This window comes from Pristiophorus japonicus, chromosome 11, assembly GCF_044704955.1.
Source record: "Pristiophorus japonicus isolate sPriJap1 chromosome 11, sPriJap1.hap1, whole genome shotgun sequence".
NCBI classification, from domain to species: domain Eukaryota; kingdom Metazoa; phylum Chordata; class Chondrichthyes; family Pristiophoridae; genus Pristiophorus; species Pristiophorus japonicus.
In genome coordinates this window covers 67,379,137-67,397,321 of record NC_091987.1, presented here as the reverse complement: position 1 = coordinate 67,397,321, position 18,185 = coordinate 67,379,137, and the positions used below count along the sequence as shown (strand labels likewise).

At 42.6% G+C, this 18,185-nt stretch overlaps 1 protein-coding gene across 4 annotated transcripts in view; it reads left to right on the top strand.

Moving 5' to 3' along the window:
- LOC139276061 (cell adhesion molecule CEACAM21-like) overlaps positions 1 to 18,185 on the top strand; it is a 75,087-nt gene that overhangs the window by 12,580 nt on the left and 44,322 nt on the right. For all 4 annotated transcript variants that reach the window (XM_070893485.1, XM_070893483.1, XM_070893486.1 and 1 more), the window contains exon 2: positions 13,338 to 13,640. In XM_070893485.1, coding sequence (XP_070749586.1) covers positions 13,338 to 13,640 — 303 coding nt within the window. The remainder of the gene's footprint in view (positions 1 to 13,337; positions 13,641 to 18,185) is intronic.

Genomic DNA, 18,185 nt, shown 5'->3' with positions numbered 1-18,185 from the left:
ACCTGCTTAGTTTTTCCATTTTCTATTTTTATCAAAGAATGTTCCACTGCACTTCACAGCTAGGTGTAAGGTAACTGGATGGCAAGTCAGGAAGGGAGGGGTAACTAAAGGCTTTGCCAAAGAGAGAGGCTTTGAGCAGGATTTTGAGGGAGCAGAAGGGGATTCCAGAAAGTACGTCCCAAACGGCTGATATGAGGAAGAGAAAAGGGCAGGTGCACAAAAAAAAGAGTCGAAGGACTGGTTTGTTCAGAAGGTGGGATGTAGGGCTGGTGAAGATTGCAGAGAATGGGTGGGGTAAAGCCAGGGGGGATTTAAAGACGAAGACAGAGATTTTAAATTTAATGTATAAGGGAGGAGTGGGGAGCTGGTGTAGATCACAAAGGAACGGGGTGATAGATGAGTGGGACTTAGTGTGGAACAGGATGAATTCGACAGGAGTTTTGTTCAGTTGGGGTTTATGAAGGATCAACAGCCAGAAAGGAGAACATTAGAGTAGGTGAGTCTGGTGGTGACAAAGCCATGTGTGAGTATTTCAGAGGCAAAGGGTTTGTGATGGGCAGTGTTGCGAAGGTGGAAGTTAACGGTCTTCGGGACCTTTTATTACATTAAAGGTGCTATATAAATAGAAGTTGTTTGTGGGGGAGAGGATATGGGCTCTAAAGCTAATCTTGGGATTAAACAGGATGCCAATGTTATGAACACCCAACTTGCTGGGATAATCTATAAATGTGACTTCCAGCAGTATCACTGGCCCTATTTTAGAAGAATCGATAACGTCAATTTCTTTACCATCTTCGATTAAAGCTGGTGAAGTAGGAAAATACATCCACTGCTATTGGAGGCAGGGAATGGCCCAGGTTTCATCTTTGAAGCTGTGATGAATTTAGCTGGCTACAACCAATTGGTTGCTACAGGATCAACGTCGACTGCAATTCTTTAACTCTTCCTCCTCCCCGTCGCCCAGATGTATAGTTTTTGGTCTGTATGGCTCATTGAGCAAATGTACGTGTGTTGTGATACTAAGGCCTCTGAGAAGCTTTCGGGAAAGTTCTTACCACAAAAATGTTATTACTAGTGTGAAGGTGCTAGAGCCGTTACTCATACACTAATTCAGTTTAGTGGCATACAAACAAAATGCCCATGAGTGAACTGGGTTTTTCCACTGCTTTGGGTGGGGACAAACGTTTTAAATCTATTGATGCGCTACTGAACATATTGCAAACGGAGGAGGGGAAATCCAAGCTGTTACAGGTTGTGTTTCCAGGGCAGCTGGCCTGCAGTGATATATTTGAGACCTGCAGAAGGTCTCCAGTTCCTGGGTTGTAAGTGGTACAGAGGATGGGACAAAATGAATTAATTGATGATACTCATATCTTTTTTAAATGCACTAGATGTCTGATGTGTAAATGGCTAGTGCTGTCTTGCAGTATACAAAATTAGGCCCTTGAAATTTCACAGGGATCATCATTTGAGGGAAATTGGTTGCATTTTGAGACTATAACAATTTGGAGAAGAATTTACAAATTGCTGTTTTCCATTCTACTCGAGGAAAGTTGGACTCCAACAATTTGATATTTATATTTGAAAATTTTCTATAATCACTGTTAGCGTTAGTGTTTTCTCAGAAGAATCACTCAACACTCCGAGTCGGTTCCAATGCTGATGCGGCCTTTATTACGCTTAGCGGGGGGGAAATCACAAGACTGAGTCCAGGCTTCTCTCCACAGAACAAAGGGTTACATTCACTTTTATATGTTTCACAACAGTTACAAACAGTTTACTACAGTTACACAGCCCATCACGGCTGGACACAAGCCAATCACAACGATTATAGATTACATATAGGTTCTTTTAACCCAATAGAATTCCCCTTATGTCTCAGGAACCATGTTTTTATGGCCTTGAATACGGGAGATGGGTTCTCTCCTCATTATTCTTATCCTGCATCCAAGGCATTCCTATAGTGGGCCTCACAGGGTTATTGCTCGGTCATTGAACATTCAACAGTTCACAGCTTGACTACCTGATTTCCCATCATGCCTGGGCAGCCATTTTATGTGTGGCCACTTTAAACTTATATGCGTTTAGATATATCTAGCAGGTGTCTAATGCCTAGTATTCTGGTATATTCTAAAGGTGCCTACCTCCTACAACAATCACCCTTGATTTTCTTTTTTTTGTTACAAAACTTGATAAACCGAGATTGTGTTTCAAAAGTAAACTCTCCGTGCCTGTTCCGAACGGGTTTTTGATTTACATGTCTGTGGGTTTAGCAATTCATCACACCACTGGTACCTCTGTCACTTTTCTATTTCCTGCTAATCTAAAATCCTGTTCACAATACCATCTGTGCGTGGTTTTAAGTGTATTTAGATCAGAAGGCAGAGAAGAATAAGTGATAGTTATCAAGTGTTTTTTATTTTGAATCAATGTGGAATAAGGACTTGTTCAGGTGTTGCAAATATAAATCTGCCTCCACCATCTGAGTGTTATTTTATAAACCCATGAAGTAAAAGCACTCAGCAGTTGGAGGTAATATTTCTCGTGTTTGTTGTCCAAATGTGATTGCTGTTTTAATCACTGATTTTTTTTTTTCTGGACAGCTGCCCTCTCTAACGTAGAGTGAGTGCCCTTTGTCTCAGATGCTGTGCTCCAGCAGCTCTTCATTCCAGCTACCTTGAATATTGATTGATATAGTGTGTAATCTACAAAAAAAAACATTCTTTGTCATTCTTCTTCGAATCATTAACATCAAGATCTAGCTTCATATCTACCAGACTTAACAATTCTCCTGCAATTAGTGTAAACAAAGAAAGTCATGCATTTATATATTCACAACTTCAGGACATCCCAAAGTTCTTTTATAGCAATTAGATAATTAGACCAGATTATCTGTCTTTAATGTTGGTTGATGGATAAATATTGGCCAAGATACCAGGGAGAACTCCCTGTAGATTTGTGGTCTTGCACCTTCCCGCCTGAGAAGAGCAATCTTGTGCCCAAGGTGGACCCTGTTTCCCACAGTGCACAGCAGCAGAGAAAGGTTCCTATATATAATACGGGTTTCTCTATACAGTGCCTCAAAAAGGGTGAGAGAAGAAATTTGATTACCTTTTCTAAAAAAGAAAATCATCCAAAGGGAGCATATAGTTTACAACATTCTGTTTGGTTAGTGGGATGTTTAGTTATGAGAGAAATTGGCATTGCCTTATAATGAATATATCCTTTCATCCTCCATCCCAGAATTACCCTCCCACTCTTCTCTGAGCCATCTTTCTGAAACCAAATAATAAAGAAAAATATAGCAACTTAAGTACTACTACTGATCACCGATTCCACCAATAGGAATGCGGTGATATGTGTGTGATGTTTCCAGCCTTCCGTGTCTTGTGCATAGTACCATACTGTGGGGAAGCCTATGTTGAGCTTTTTCACATCCTACATGATTGCATGGGTCCAAGCAGTCCTCGATTGGATTGAGGTCAGTCTGGAGAAAGCCTTGTTTGGGATGCTTGCAGAGCTCACTTTATGTCAAAGTTCCTTTCTGATCGGGCAATATGTTGAAATAGTTGTAGTCATTGGAGACTGATGTTTTCGAAGGCAGTGGGTTGCACTGTGCATCTTCATAGCTGCCGTTCCCAATTGATGATACCAGCAGACTCTGAGTATTCAATGGAGGCACCATTGGTCAAAGACATCCAGCCTTGATTAGTCACGAATTAGTCATGTAAGAGTCCATGCTCCGTATGTCAGGACTGGAATAACAAAAGATACATATCTCAGCTTGATCCCCACTTAGTCTGAGCTTGGTTGAGGGATGGGGAACAGTAGAATAAAGACTTGAATAACTGGGATTATTTATGCTGGAGCAGAAAAGATGAAGAGAACATTTGATAGAGGGTTTAAAATTATGAAGAATTTTAATAGTGAATTGAGAGACTATTTCCTTTTGGATCAATGATGAGGGATCATAAATTGAAAATTATCACCCGAGTGAAGAGGAATTTTAGAAAAAATTTCTTTACACCGATGATTGTTGTGACTTGGAATGTTTTGACATCAGGAGTGCTTGAGATGGAAAGCATTGTGTCTTTAAAGGAAAAAATGAAAACATTTAAAGTAGAGGAAAATACAGGACTATGGAGTGGGATTAGTTTTGGATTGCTCTAGCAGAACCATTACATGATACCCTAATGGCCTCCCTCTTCTGTCATAGGTTACAGCGAGCAAAAAAGTGTTTGTTTTGGCCTGCCTGATCATCATGCGATGTGACAGGCCAAGTGACACGTGATTTTTAGTGACCACTAATTCAGGAGTGATGCTTCCTGTTTTATTGATGAAGGTGGTAATGTAGTGTTCGAAGGGTTCAATGTTCTAGCTTTGCTTATAGGCCTGTCGATATGCTGCATTTTGTAATCCTTAAATGTCAACTTTTAACGCTGTAAAAAGCCCAACTCCATACATTACATCAATACTGCTCCCATATGTAGGGAGGTTGTTCCATCAACTCTCTCGCACTTCTGGATATGAAATGGGAAAATAATTGTGGTCTGATTGGTGATTCTTCGCCCCAAGATTTCAATCAAGCTCTTTCACTTCTCCCTCCTTTTCACTCCACACTCGCTGTTAATGGTATTAATCTCCCCTTCTGTATGCAAATAATAACCAAGCTTGGCATCATCTAACCACTACTTCTTGATTTACCTTGTTTTATTTCCTGCTCTTTTTCAACCCTAGTAGCCCACCAACATTTCTCAATAAATTAAACAAAATAAACAGTTTTATTAAAATAGTGAAGAAAGACAATTGTTTGTTTCCAGCCAAAAATAAATTGCAATTTAAAACTGTGAAATGTCTGCTTACAACTTCCATATTTATTTAACCAAACAGACACACTTGAAGATAATACAAATAAGTAGAATGCAGAATCATTCTAGGAAATTGGGAGTGGCCTGAAATATAAAACATAAGCATGTTGGTGTGAAGAGTCGTCTCACCGATAGTCAGGGTAATGATATATTTTTTTATTCGTTCAGTGGATGTGGGCGTCGCTGGCAAGGCCAGCATTTATTGCCCATCCCAAATTGCCCTTGAGAAGATGGTGGTGATCCACCGCCTTGAACCGCTGCAGTCCGTGTGGTGATGGTACTCCCACAGTGCTGTTAGGGAGAGAGTTCCAGGATTTTGACCCAGCGACGATGAACGGCAATATGCTTCCAAATCAAGATGGTATGTGACTTGGAGGGGAAAGTGGAGGTGGTGGTGTTCCCATGTGCTTGCTGCCCTTGTCCATTCTTGGTGGTAGAGGTCACGGGTTTGGGTGCCGCCGAAGAAACCTTGGCGAGTTGCTGCAGTGAATCTTGTGGATGATACACACTGCAGCCACCGTACGCCGATGGTGGAGGGAGTGAATGTTTAAGGTGGTGGATGGGGTACCAATCAAGTGTGCTGCTTTGTCCTGGATGGTGTCGAACTTCTTGCGTGTTGTAGGAGCTGCACTCATCAAGGCAAGTGGAGAGTATTCCATCACATTCCTGACTTGTGCCTTGTAGATGGTGGAAAGACTTTGGGGAGTTATGAGGTGAGACACTCGCCACAGAATACCCAGCCTCTGACCTGCTCTTGTTGCCACAGAATTTATGTGGCTGGTCCAGTTAAGTTTCTGGTCAATGGTGACCCCGAGGATGTTGATGGTAGGTGTTTCGGCGATGGTAATGCCATTGAATGTTAAGGATCGGTGGTTAGACTCTCGCTTGTTGGAGATGGTCATTGTCTGGCACTTGTGTGGCACAAATGTTACTTGCCACTTATCAGTCCCCAGGTTTTGCTGTATGTGGCAATGGACTGCTCCATTATCTGATGAGTTGCGAATGGAACTGAACACTGCAGTCATCAGCGAACATCCTCACTTCTGACCTTTATGATGGAAGGAAGGTCATTGATGTAGCAACTGAAGATGGTTGGGCCTAGGACACTGCCCTGAGGAACTCCTGCTGCGATGTCCTGGACTGTGATGATTGACTTCCAACCACCACAACCATCTTTCTTTGTGCTAGGTATGACTCCAGCCAGTGGAGAGTATTCCCCCCCGATTCCCATTGACTTCAGTTTTACTCGGGCTCCTTGATGCCACACTCAGTCAAATGCTGCCTTGTTGTCGAAGGCAGTCACTCTCACTTCACCTCTGGAATTCAGCTCTTTTGTCCATGTTTGGGCCAAGGCTGCAATGAGGTCTGGAACCGAGTGATCCTGGCAGAACCCAAACTGGGCATCATTGAGCAGGTTATTGGTGAGTAGGTGCTGCTTGATAGCACTGTTGACGACACCTTCCATCACTTTGCTAATGATTGAGATTAGACTGATGGGGCGGTAATTGGCTGGATTGGATTTGTCCTGTTTTTTGTGGACAGCACACACCTGGGCAGTTTTCCACATTGTCGGGTAGATGCCAGTGTTGTAGCTGTACTGGAACAGCTTGGCTTGAGGTGCGGCTAGTTCTGGAACACGTCCTCAGCACGACAGCTGGAATTTTGTCGGGGCTCATAGCCTTGCTGTATCCAATGCTTCAACCATTTCTTGATATCACGTGGAGTGAATCGAATTGACTGAAGACTGGCTTTTGTGATGGTGGGGACCTCCGGAGGAGGCCGATATGGATCATCCACACGACACTTCTGGCTGAAGATGGTTGTAAACACTTCCGCCTTTTCTTTTGCAATCACGTGCTGGGCTCCGCCATCATTGAGAATCGGAATATTCATGGAGCATCCTCCACCCGTTAATTGTTTAATGGTCCACCACCATTCACGGCTGGATGTGACAGGACTACAGAGGTTTAATCTGACCCGTTGGTTGTGGGGTCGCTTAGCCTTGTCTATAGCATGCTGCTTCCGCTGCTTAGCATGCATGTAATCCTGTGTTACAGCTTCCCCAGGTTGGCACCTCATTTTCAGGTTTGCCTGGTGCTGCTCCTGGCATGTTCTTCTACACTCTTCATTGAAGCAGGGTTGGTCCCCAGGCTTGATGGTAATGGTAGAGTGAGGGATATGCCGGGCCATGAGGTTACAGATTGTGGTGGAATATAATTCTGCTGCTGATGGCCCACTGTGTCTCATGGATGCCCAGTGTTGAGCTGCTAGATCTGTTCTGAACCTATCCCATTTAGCACGGTGGTAGTGCCACACAACATGATGGATGGTGTATTCCGTGTGAAGATGGGACTTCACCTCCACAATGACTGTGCGGTGATTACTGCTACCAATGCTGTCATGGACTTGTGCATCTGCAACAGGTAGATTGGTGAGGACTATGTCGAGTAGGTTTTTCCCTTGTGTTGGTTGTTTCACCACCTGCTGCAGGCGCAGTCTGGCAGCTATGTCCTTCAGGGCTCGTCAGTAGTGGTGCTGCTGAGCCACTCTTGATGATTGACATTGAAGTCTCCCACCCAGAGTACATTCTGTGCCCTTACTACTCTGAGCATCTTCCAAGTGGTGTTCAATATGGAGGAAGTCTGGAGCTCTCCTTCCCCAGTGGCGACCTGGCCTCCGCCTCCGCCTCCTCCACCTCCACCCTCTCGTCGTCGTGAGTTCCATGGCTGTGACCCCCCCTGAATCCTGGTGGGCCACTGACCCTCCCAATGCCTGCCCCGAACCAGGCCTCGGGACCACCTAGCACCAAGGGCACTACCCAGCGCTGAGCCTGCGGCCAACATCTCGCCGTAGGCAACTAGGCCCATACAGCAGTACCTGGTCTCCAGTCGTCTTGGATCCCCTTGCCACTGGATCAAGATCATGCTCAGCTAAGCCGTGTGGTAGCCAGTGTGCAACGACCACCCCACGTTAAAAGAACTCGTGCACGGGCATCTTCCACTCCGTTAACATGAAGTTCAGGACCCTCATGGACACTCGTATTGGACTGTTTAGCCACCAAAGAACTCATTTCAGAAATGGAAGCAAGTCTTCCTCGATTCCGAGGGACTGCCTATGATGATGGTACTGATTCTTCAGCTGATGGGAGGGCAGTAGGTGGTAATCAGCAGGATGTTTGATTAGACTAATAACAAAGTATATAACTACACAAGCTTTCAAAATGTCATTCCAGTACATGTATTGCTTAGGGAATAACTAACTTTATGAATAATTTGTGTATATAATCATTGATTTGATCGTGCTGTGTACTCAGATTTTTTTTAGAATCCTGTGTTGCTGATGGTAAATGTAAGGAATCCTCAAAAGCTGTGCCATCTTCCAAGTAGTGGTACTTTTTGTTTAGTGCAAGTGTCATCTAAGTTGTTCCTGTGTTGCTGGCCTAATACATCAGGAGAGGCCTGGGCCAAAAACATGATATACTGACTTTTATATAACTGAGCATGTGCAAGCCAATGGTGTCTTGGAATCTACCCTGTGGTGTAAATGAGGAAATTTGCAGAGCAACAGAAGACTCAGCCATCGCAAAACAACTTTATAGGGGAACAGATCTGTAAATAAGTGGAATGTAAATTTTCTTGCTGAGGGTTGATTCGGTAGGTGCAATGTTGAGAGAGCCATCAGAGAATTTCACAGATTCTAGAAATGGGGAAAATGCTGCAAATAAGAAATACTGCCCTTGAAGCTCATCTCTACTGAGTCTAAATAAAACACTTTTCAGTGATGATAGGGTTACATGGATGCTCCTATTTTTTTTTCAGGTAATTACTTCAATAATCTCTTGGCCGGTCTCCCAACCCCAATCCTTCATAAACTTCAGCTCATTCAAAACTCATCAGCCTGTATCTATCTCACACCAAGTCCCACATATCCACTACCCCTGTCTTCAGCTAGTGGAGAATCTAAAACTATAAAGAAAGACTTGGATTTATATAACGTCTTTCACGACCATCGGACGTCTCAAAGTGCTTTACAGCTAATGGAGTACTTTTGAAGTGTAGTCACTGCTGTAATGTAGGAAACGCGGCAGCCAATTTACGCACAAGCAAGTTCCCACAAACAACAATGTGCTAATGACCAGACAATCTGTTTTTGTTATGTTGATTGAGGGATAAATATTAGCCAGGACACCAGAGATAACTCCTCTGCTCTTCTTCGAATTAGTGCCGTGGGATCTTTTATGTCCAGTTGAGACACAGACGGGGCCTCGGTTTAACGTCTCCTCCAAAGTTTGGCATCTTCGAAGTACAGCACTCCCTCAGTACTGAACTGGAGTGTCAGCCTAGATTTTTTTTTTGTGCTCAAGTCCCTGGAGTGGGACTTGAACCCACAACCTTCTGACTCAGAGGTGGGAGTGCTACCCAGTGAGCCACAGCTGACACTCTGAGGCATAGTTTCAGAATAAGCGGTCATCCATTTAAGACGGAGATGAGGAGGAATTTCTTCTCTGAGGTCATGAATCTTTGGAATTTTCTACCCCAGAGAGCTGGGGAAGTTGAGTCATTGAATGTATTCAAGGCTGAGATAGACAGATTCTTGAACTATAGGGGAGTCGAGGGTTATGGGGAACAGGCAAGAAAGTGGAGTTGAGGCCAAGATCAGATCAGTCATCAACAACAACAACAACAACTTTTATGTATCCAGCGCCTTTTAACACAGTAAAACGTCCCAAGACGCTTCACAGCAGTGTTATAAGACAAAACAAATGAATTTGATACCGAGCCACATAAGAAGAAATTACGGCAGAAGAAGTAGGTTTTAAGGCGCGTCTTAAAGGAGGAAAGAGAGGTTTAGGGAGGAAGTTACAGAGCTTGGGGCCCAGGCAGCTGAAGGCACGGCCATGGATGGTTGAGCAGTTATAATCAGGGATGTTCAAGAGGGCAGAAATGGAGAAGTGCAGACATCTTGTGGGGTTGTGAGGTAGGGAGGGGCGAGGCCATGGAGGGATTTGTAAATGAGGATGAGAATTTTGAAACTGAGGCGTTGCTTAATCGGGATCCAATGTAGGTCAGCAAGCACCAGGGGTGATGGATGAGCGGTACTTGGTGCAGGTTAGTATACAGGCTGCCAAGTTTAGGATGACCTCAAGTTTACGTAGTGTAGAATGTGAGGGGCCAGCCAGGAGTGCGTTGGAATAGTCAAGTCTAGAGATAACAAATGCATGGATGAGGGTTTCAACAGCAGATGAGCTGAGGCAGGGGCAGAGACGGGCAATGATCATATCTTATTGAATGGCAGAGCAGGCTCGAGGGGCCGTATGGCCTACTCCAGCTCCTATTTTTTATGTTCTATTGTACATTGTCTCTCTCAATACTGCACCTACCAAGTCAACAGATTCTTCCCTCTCAGCAAGAAAATGTTCATTCCATTTATTTGCAGATCTGCTCCCCTATAAAGCTGCTCTGTAATGAGCTGGGTCTTCTGTTGCTCTGCAAATGTCCTCATTTACACCGCAGGATAGATCCCACAATGTCTCAAATTTAACATTCTCATCCTTGTGTTTAAGTTCCTCTATGGCTTCACCCCTTCCTATCAAAGCCCTACAAAGCCACTCCCCTATCCAAACTCTCCATTCCTTTGACTTCAGCATTTTCTGCATTTCCCTCTCCCTTCACCCACCCTCAGCAGCTATACCTTAAGCCACCTAGGTCCCATGCTGTCGCATTCTCATTCTCCACCTCCCTCCCCTTCCTTTAAGACTAACAACAACAACTTGCATTTATAATAGTGCCTTTAATGTCGTAAAACATACTTTGGTTCGGTATTCACTAAGGAGGACACAAACAACCTTCCGGATATAAAAGGGGTCAGAGGGTCTAGTAAGAAGGAGGAACTGAGGGAAATCCTTATTAGTCGGGAAATTGATGGGATTGAAGGCCGATAAATCCCCAGGGCCTGATGGACTGCATCCCAGAGTACTTAAGGAGGTGGTCTTGGAAATAGCGGATGCATTGACAGTCATTTTCCAACATTCCATAGACCCGGGATCAGTTCCTATCGAGTGGAGGGTAGCCAATGTAACCCCACTTTTTAAAAAAGGAGGGAGAGAGAAAACAGGGAATTATAGACCGGTCAGCCTGACATCGGTAGTGGGTAAAATGATGGAATCAATTATTAAGGATGTCATAGTAGCACATTTGGAAAGAGGTGACATGATGGGTCCAAGTCAGCATGGATTTGTGAAGGGGAAATCATGCTTGACAAATCTTCTGGAATTCTTTGAGGATGTTTCCAGAGAGTGGACAAGGGAGAACTAGTTGATGCGGTGTATTTGGACTTTCAGAAGGCTTTCGACAAGGTCCCACACAAGAGATTAATGTGCAAAGTTAAAGCACATGGGATTGGGGGTAGTGTGCTGACGTGGATTGAGAACTGGTTGTCAGACAGGAAGCAAAGAGTAGGAGTAAATGGGTACTTTTCAGAATGGCAGGCAGTGACTAGTGGGGTACCGCAAGGTTCTGTGCTATGGCCCCAGCTGTTTACATTGTACATTAATGATTTAGACAAGGGGATTAAATGTAGTATCTCCAAATTTGCAGATGACACTAAGTTGGGTGGCAGTGTGAGCTGCGAGGAGGATGCTATGAGGCTGCAGAGTGACTTGGATAGGTTAGGTGAGTGGGCAAATACATGGCAGATGAAGTATAATGTGGATAAATGTGAGGTTATCCACTTTGGTGGTAAAAAGAGAGAGACAGACTATTATCTGAATGGTGACAGATTAGGAAAAGTGGAGGTGCAACGAGACCTGGGTGTCATGGTACATCAGTCATTGAAGGTTGGCATGCAGGTACAGCAGGCGGTTAAAAAGCAAATGGCATGTTGGCCTTCATAGCGAGGGGATTTGAGTACAAGGGCAGGGAGGTGTTACGACAGTTGTATAGGGCCTTGGTGAGGCCACACCTGGAGCAGGAATGGGGTACTGAAGTTGCATGTTCAGCCATGAACTCATTGAATGGCGGTGCAGGCTCGAAGGGCCGAATGGCCTACTCCTGCACCTATTTTCTATGTCTATGTTTTCTATGTCACAAGGCACTTCACGGGCATTATCAAACAAAATTTGACACCAAGCCACATAAGGAGTTATTAAGACAGATGACCAAAAGCTTGATCAAAGAGGCAGGTTTTAAGGAGTGTGATAAAGGAGGAGAGAGAGTGGAGATGTTTAAGGAGGGAATTCGAGAGCTTCACCTGAATGCACTGCTGCCAATGGTGAAGCAATTAAAATCGGAGATGCGCAAAAGGTTAGAATTGGAAGATCACAGACATCTCTGAGGTTTGCAGGGCTGGAGGAGGTTACGGAGATGGGGAGGGCGAGGCCAATGAGAGATTTGAAAACAAGGATGAGAATTTTAAAATTGAGGCGTTGTTGGACCGGGAGCCAATGTAGGTTAGCAAGCACAGGGGTGATGGGTGAACAGGACTTGGTGCGAGTTAGGATACGGACACCAGAGGTTTTTATGATCTCAAGTTCATGGAGGCTGCAAAATGGAAGGCAAAGGCTCTCCTTAAAATCGCCTCTTTGACCAAACTTCTGGCCACCTCTCCTAATATCTCCTCCTTTGGGTCAGAGTCCATTTTTCCTTATGTCTCTGAAGTGGCTGAGGATACTTTTTCTATGTTGAGGGCACTGCATAAATGCAAGACACGGTAGTAGTGGCCTGTCTGGGGAATAGGCAGGGCAAAGCTGTAATTTTAGATGGGGTGAAAATTGAGATACTTATACTCTTCCTAAATGTATGTACAATCCAAACTTCTTACCATTTGTGGAAGACACGAGTTTGAATGAAACTCTTAAATTCATCCTGTCTGTGGTGTACAGTTTGGACCTAGCTATTCCAGCCAGCGCTCAAGTTTGAACAACTCGTGTATTTTGGGTCTGCCTGGATCTTAGAGCTGATTAAAAAGCTGGCATGTTTATTTGTTAAACGTAAACATTACATGCTGACATAGTCCCTTTTCTTTGTTATCTACTTGCATAATTTGTGAATGTCTTTGTAGGCATTGACCAAAGCAACTGCAAATGTTTTCATTTTTTTAATAGCTTCAAGATGCCAGTTAATATGGTCAAGCTTTTCATTTGTTTTCAGGAAGTTGTTGTTTTAGTGACTACTCAATAGCCCTGAATTCGCAGTCGGTATGACTGCGTACTCTAGTATGCCGTCATACGTACTTTTGAAATTGACCAAGTTCGGGATTGCATGCGCTAAATCCCGAACTTGCGATCTGTCAAGTTCCAACTGTGCATTCATTGGCGCTGCATTTGTAAGCAACTTTTCGAAAGGGAGGTTCCCATGATATAAGTGCGGATTTCGTTTTAGTTGCGTACTCCTTAGCTACGCCATTGACCGCACATTCAGTGCCATCATATTTAACAAATCTATCACTTTTCACATTTTTCTCTCTCTCCAGCTTCTTTATGTAGCTCAGCAGCCGTTAAAACCATCCATGGATTCTTGCAGCATAATGTATCTCTCCCTGTCACAAGACCCAGTAGAACAACTGAAATTGTGTGCAAGTTTAATGGCAACAAGGTATTTGAATGGGAATCCGACATGGCAACATATTTCGCACCATTTTCTGGAAGAACTGAGCTCAAAGAAAAAAGTGTATTGATCGAGAAATTACAGAAGGCTGATGCAGGGTTTTACCTACTACAGTTCACACTTAATGATGGGAAAATTGAAGAAGCAAGTTTCTCCTTAAAAGTGCTTGGTGAGTAATCGTTTTATGATGGTCCACCTTTTGCTGCTCCCTAATTAAACATACTTTTAATGCTAGATTTGTTCTCTTATTTCATAATGGTTTATCTAATTGTACAGAAGTCAAAACCGAAGATGTACTAGTGTCTATACAGATTCTGTTTGCTTCCCTTTGAGTTTTTTGTATTCCATTTAACCCTTTGACACTGCAAGTTGCATTTCTGCAGCAAATAATTATTTGAGCAAGCCCTCTTCTTTTTTTTAAAAAAAAGCAAAGCTATCTTAAAGTATAGAGCCTATGGTTTTAACATTGGGCTTTCATTACCAATATAAATTCTAGCACAGTCCCACCTCCACAAGAGAAAGCATTTGCAAATGCCATTATTCTCTGAGAATGCAAGAATAATGGTGGGATGTGCTGGCATGGTGCACAGATGAATGAGATCATAAGGCGCGATGACATTCTTGCTCATGACTCGTCCCACCAAATGTTGGAGAATTGTTATGCTTGTATACCAGAAATGCGAGGGTATACATATCAGGAAAGGATGAGCAAGCTGGGTCTCTCTTCTCTTGAAAAAAGAAGGCTGAGGAGTGACCTAATAGAGGTCTTTAAAATTGAAAGGTTTTGATCGAGTGGATACAGAGAGAATGTTTCCATTTGTGGGGAAGAGCATAACGAGAGGCGAATATAAGATAGTCGAGGTGATGGCCTTTGCCTTAGTTAGGGCAGCTAGAAGACTGGATGTTTGGAATTTTTCTAAATGTTATTTCATAGAAAAGATTTGGGGAAAAAGTTACTTTTAAATTTGTTTTTTAAGTAATGTGTATTCACAATTTTTTTTAATGAAAAGAGAGACACTGGGTGGTTAAATTGTGTGGAGGGATGTGATCAGGGCCCAGGGGAAGTGTGATTTCGGGGCCAGGGGCCCAGGGACAGCATGGGCCAGCCCACACTGCGATATGTGTGTGCACTAGGTCAGTGCAGCAGAGCTGGTCTCTAGTCGTCTTGGGTAATCCTTGCCACTGGACCAAGACCTAGCTCTGTCAAGCCCGTGTGGTGGCTGGTGTGCAACGGCCACCACACATTAAAAAATCCATGCACAGGCATCTTCCACCCTTCAACATGTTGTTCAGGACTGGAATATTAGGTCCTTCATTGAAACACCTATGAACTCATCATTTTTTTTTGGCGTGGAAGCATGTCATCCTCGTTTCGAGGGACTGTCTATGATGATGAAATTGTTAATGAGCTAAGCTTTGATGCTGTTCCCCATAGTCTGTAAATAGTGAGCAATTTGTTAGACTGTCATCAGTCAATAAATGCCTCACACCCATTGTGTTGGGAAGTCTTTGGTCTCTCCTGGCTGTGAACACAAGGTGTATAAAACAGAAACATCCAGAAAACACTGCAATTTGAGTTAGGATTTAAATAAATCTGCGAGGGCAAGCTTTGGCCAGGCTCAAGTTTAGCATGAAGGAGGGTAGTTGGGAGCTATTTTGTTTGTCAGGTAAGACGACCCACCAATGTGGGGAAGCATAGCTTATTCATTATTACCTGAAAACGAGATATACTAAGTGAATCTGATCATAACTGTTGCTCTGTATGTTCACTTGCTGTGAAATAAAGCAGCTTAACTATATGTATCTGGCCTAATCTCTCCAAATATTTTCTAGATCTGTCTATAAGAGATTGAAAAAGCACATATGCAAAAGAAACAAATACCCAGTTCAGATCATCAGGGGAAATTGTTACACCTCTAAATGTAAGACGCCCAGACCATTTAGATGAGTGACTATCACTGCGAAACGTCAAAATATCTGAGGCAGGCCCCTAAATTTCTAACACTGGATAAATGCCTACTTAATTACATTCAGTTAAATCAGCCAATTAAAATTTCCTTCACTACTCTGAACTGTCACCATAGCTCCCTGAAGTGTTTTAGTGACTGAACAATTACTGACCCTCCAACCAGAGGGAATAGTATTTCCCTATTTACCTTTCTCAAATCCTTCAAGATATTAAAAGCCTCTATGAAATGTTGTCTTATCCTCTCCTCCAGTAAAAATAGTCCCAGCATCTCAAGTCTCTCCTTCGTAATAATTTCCCATCCCTAGTACCATCCTGGTGAAACCATGCTATACAATCTTTATGGCTTTAATGTCCTTTCTATAATAGAACATCCAAAACTACATGTGTTATACTAACTGTGACCTAACCATTGCATTGTACCAATTTACCATTGCTCTTTACTCTTGTATTTTCTGCTCCAATTTATAAAACCCAAAAAGCTATTGACCTAATTTATAGTTTTATCTACCTGCACTTTCAGGGAATTATGTATTTGAACCATTCTAAATACCTTGGTGAAATCTATGCTCCAGTGGAAATAGCTCTATTATCTCAAATCTCTTCATAATGTCCACACTCTTCAGTATCTATTCAGTGTATAGTCCAATTCATTGTTTTTTTCTTTTAAAGTGTATTCTCTCTATTTCTCCATCTGTCTGCCATTTTGCTAAGTTGTCTGTTCTTCTGCAGTCTTTTACAGTCTTCCTTTGCTGATTAACAAATCTCCTACATTTGTGTGCTCAGCAAATTCTGATGTTATTATGGAAACAAATCACTGATGTTTTTAATACAAAATGCCACCTTTGTTTGATGGGTGATTTTAATTTTCCTGGCATTCAGTAGCACGATGGTTTACCTGCTGTTGTGGTGGGAAGTGCAGCTGAAAGATTTATTGAAAATGTACAAGTTGTTTCCTGACTCAACATATTATTGAAGTAACTAGGGAAAATCACATGTTGGATCTGGTGTTTAGCAGTGAGCCTGGCCTCGTATCAGGCCTCCATGTGGGAGAACATCTGGGCAACAGTGATCACAATATTATACGGTTCCAATTGGCTAGTAGAACTAAAGGTACTGAGAACCTGCAACTTGTACCGCAATTCAGAAGGGCAAATTTCTCCAAAATGGCAGAAGATTTGGAACAGGTAAATTGGCTAACCCTCCTCGGTGGTGATGCGACCGATGTTGAATATAAATCGAAAGTTTTTAGGAATCAGATTAAAAATGTGGTAAACAAACATGTACCCAAAATCAAAAGAAGGAAATGTGGTCATAAAAAGCCAAGGTGGTTGACTGGGTATGTACAAAGACAAATAAGATGTAAACAGAAATGTCTATAATTTAAAAAAATTTAGCACTCCAATAAATAGGGTTGAATACAAAGAACAGCTAAAGAAAATGAAGGCTGTTATTAGGTCAGCAAAAAGACTAATAGGGAAAAAGGATTGTAGACAACTGTGGCAGTAATGGGAAGAGCTTTTTTTAAGCTATGTGAAGAGTCAGAGAACTATCAAAGACTGTATTGGGCCAATGAAGGGAGCTTGACAGGTTACAAATGACTCACTGAGTATGGTGGAAATATTAAATGAGTACTCTGCATCAGTATTCATCTTTGAAGATGATCAAATATTAGAATTTAATAATACCAGTTTTACTACTAGGAAGATTAACGTAGATAAACATATTATTTTAGAATAAATTAAGAACTTAAAAATAGATAGAGCAGCAGGGCTGGATGATATCTACCTGAAGGTCCTCCAGGAGATGGGACATGGTCTGTATTTTTAATAACTCACTGCACTCTGGAATGGTTCTTGCAGATTGGAAGGAGGCTAATGTAGGCCCCATTTTTTTAAAAAGGTAACAAAGCAGACCTAGGTAACTATAGGCCCATCAGTTTAACATCAGTAATAGGGAAGATGCTTGAAAGAATCATAAGGGATGGAACATGTGAATACTTGGATAGGGAGGGACATATTAGGGACACCCAATGTGGCTTCATAAAAAAAAAGGTTATGTCTCACAAATCTAATTGTATTTTTTTGAAGAAGTTACAAAGTTGGTGGACGAGGGAAGCCTAGTAGACATTGTCTACTTAGATTTCCAAAAAGCTTTGGACAAGGTACCACACAAGAGGCTTCTCTAAGATCGGTATTAGTGGAAATATAGTGAGCTGGATACAGAACTGGCTGGCATGATGCAGGCAAAGAGTAGTTATAGATGGATTTGGATCTATTTGGAGACCGGTCACCAGTGGTGTCCCGCAGGGATCAGTGTTGGGACCGTTGCTTTTTACTATTTTTAGTAATGATCTGGATTCAGGAGTTGGCATACAATTTGCAGATGATACCAAGATCTGTGCGAGTGCTAGAACTGTAGAAGAGGCTTGTCTGATTCAGGTAGATCTTAATGTGTTGGGAGACTGGGCTCATGACGACTGGAAAATTATTTATAAGTTAGATAAGTGCAGCGTTATGCATGTGGGCAGGGCAAATGCTCAACATTCATACACCCTCCAGGGAAAGGCATTAAAACTGGTGGAGATAGAAAGAGATTTGGGCATTCTAGTGTATATATCCTTAAAGGTACACGAGCAATGACATGCAGCGATAGAGAAAATAGATTGTTGGGGTATATCCATCGGACAATTGAGTATAAGATGAGGCGTACTGTTTTGTCCTTGTACAAGACCTTACTCAGGCAGCA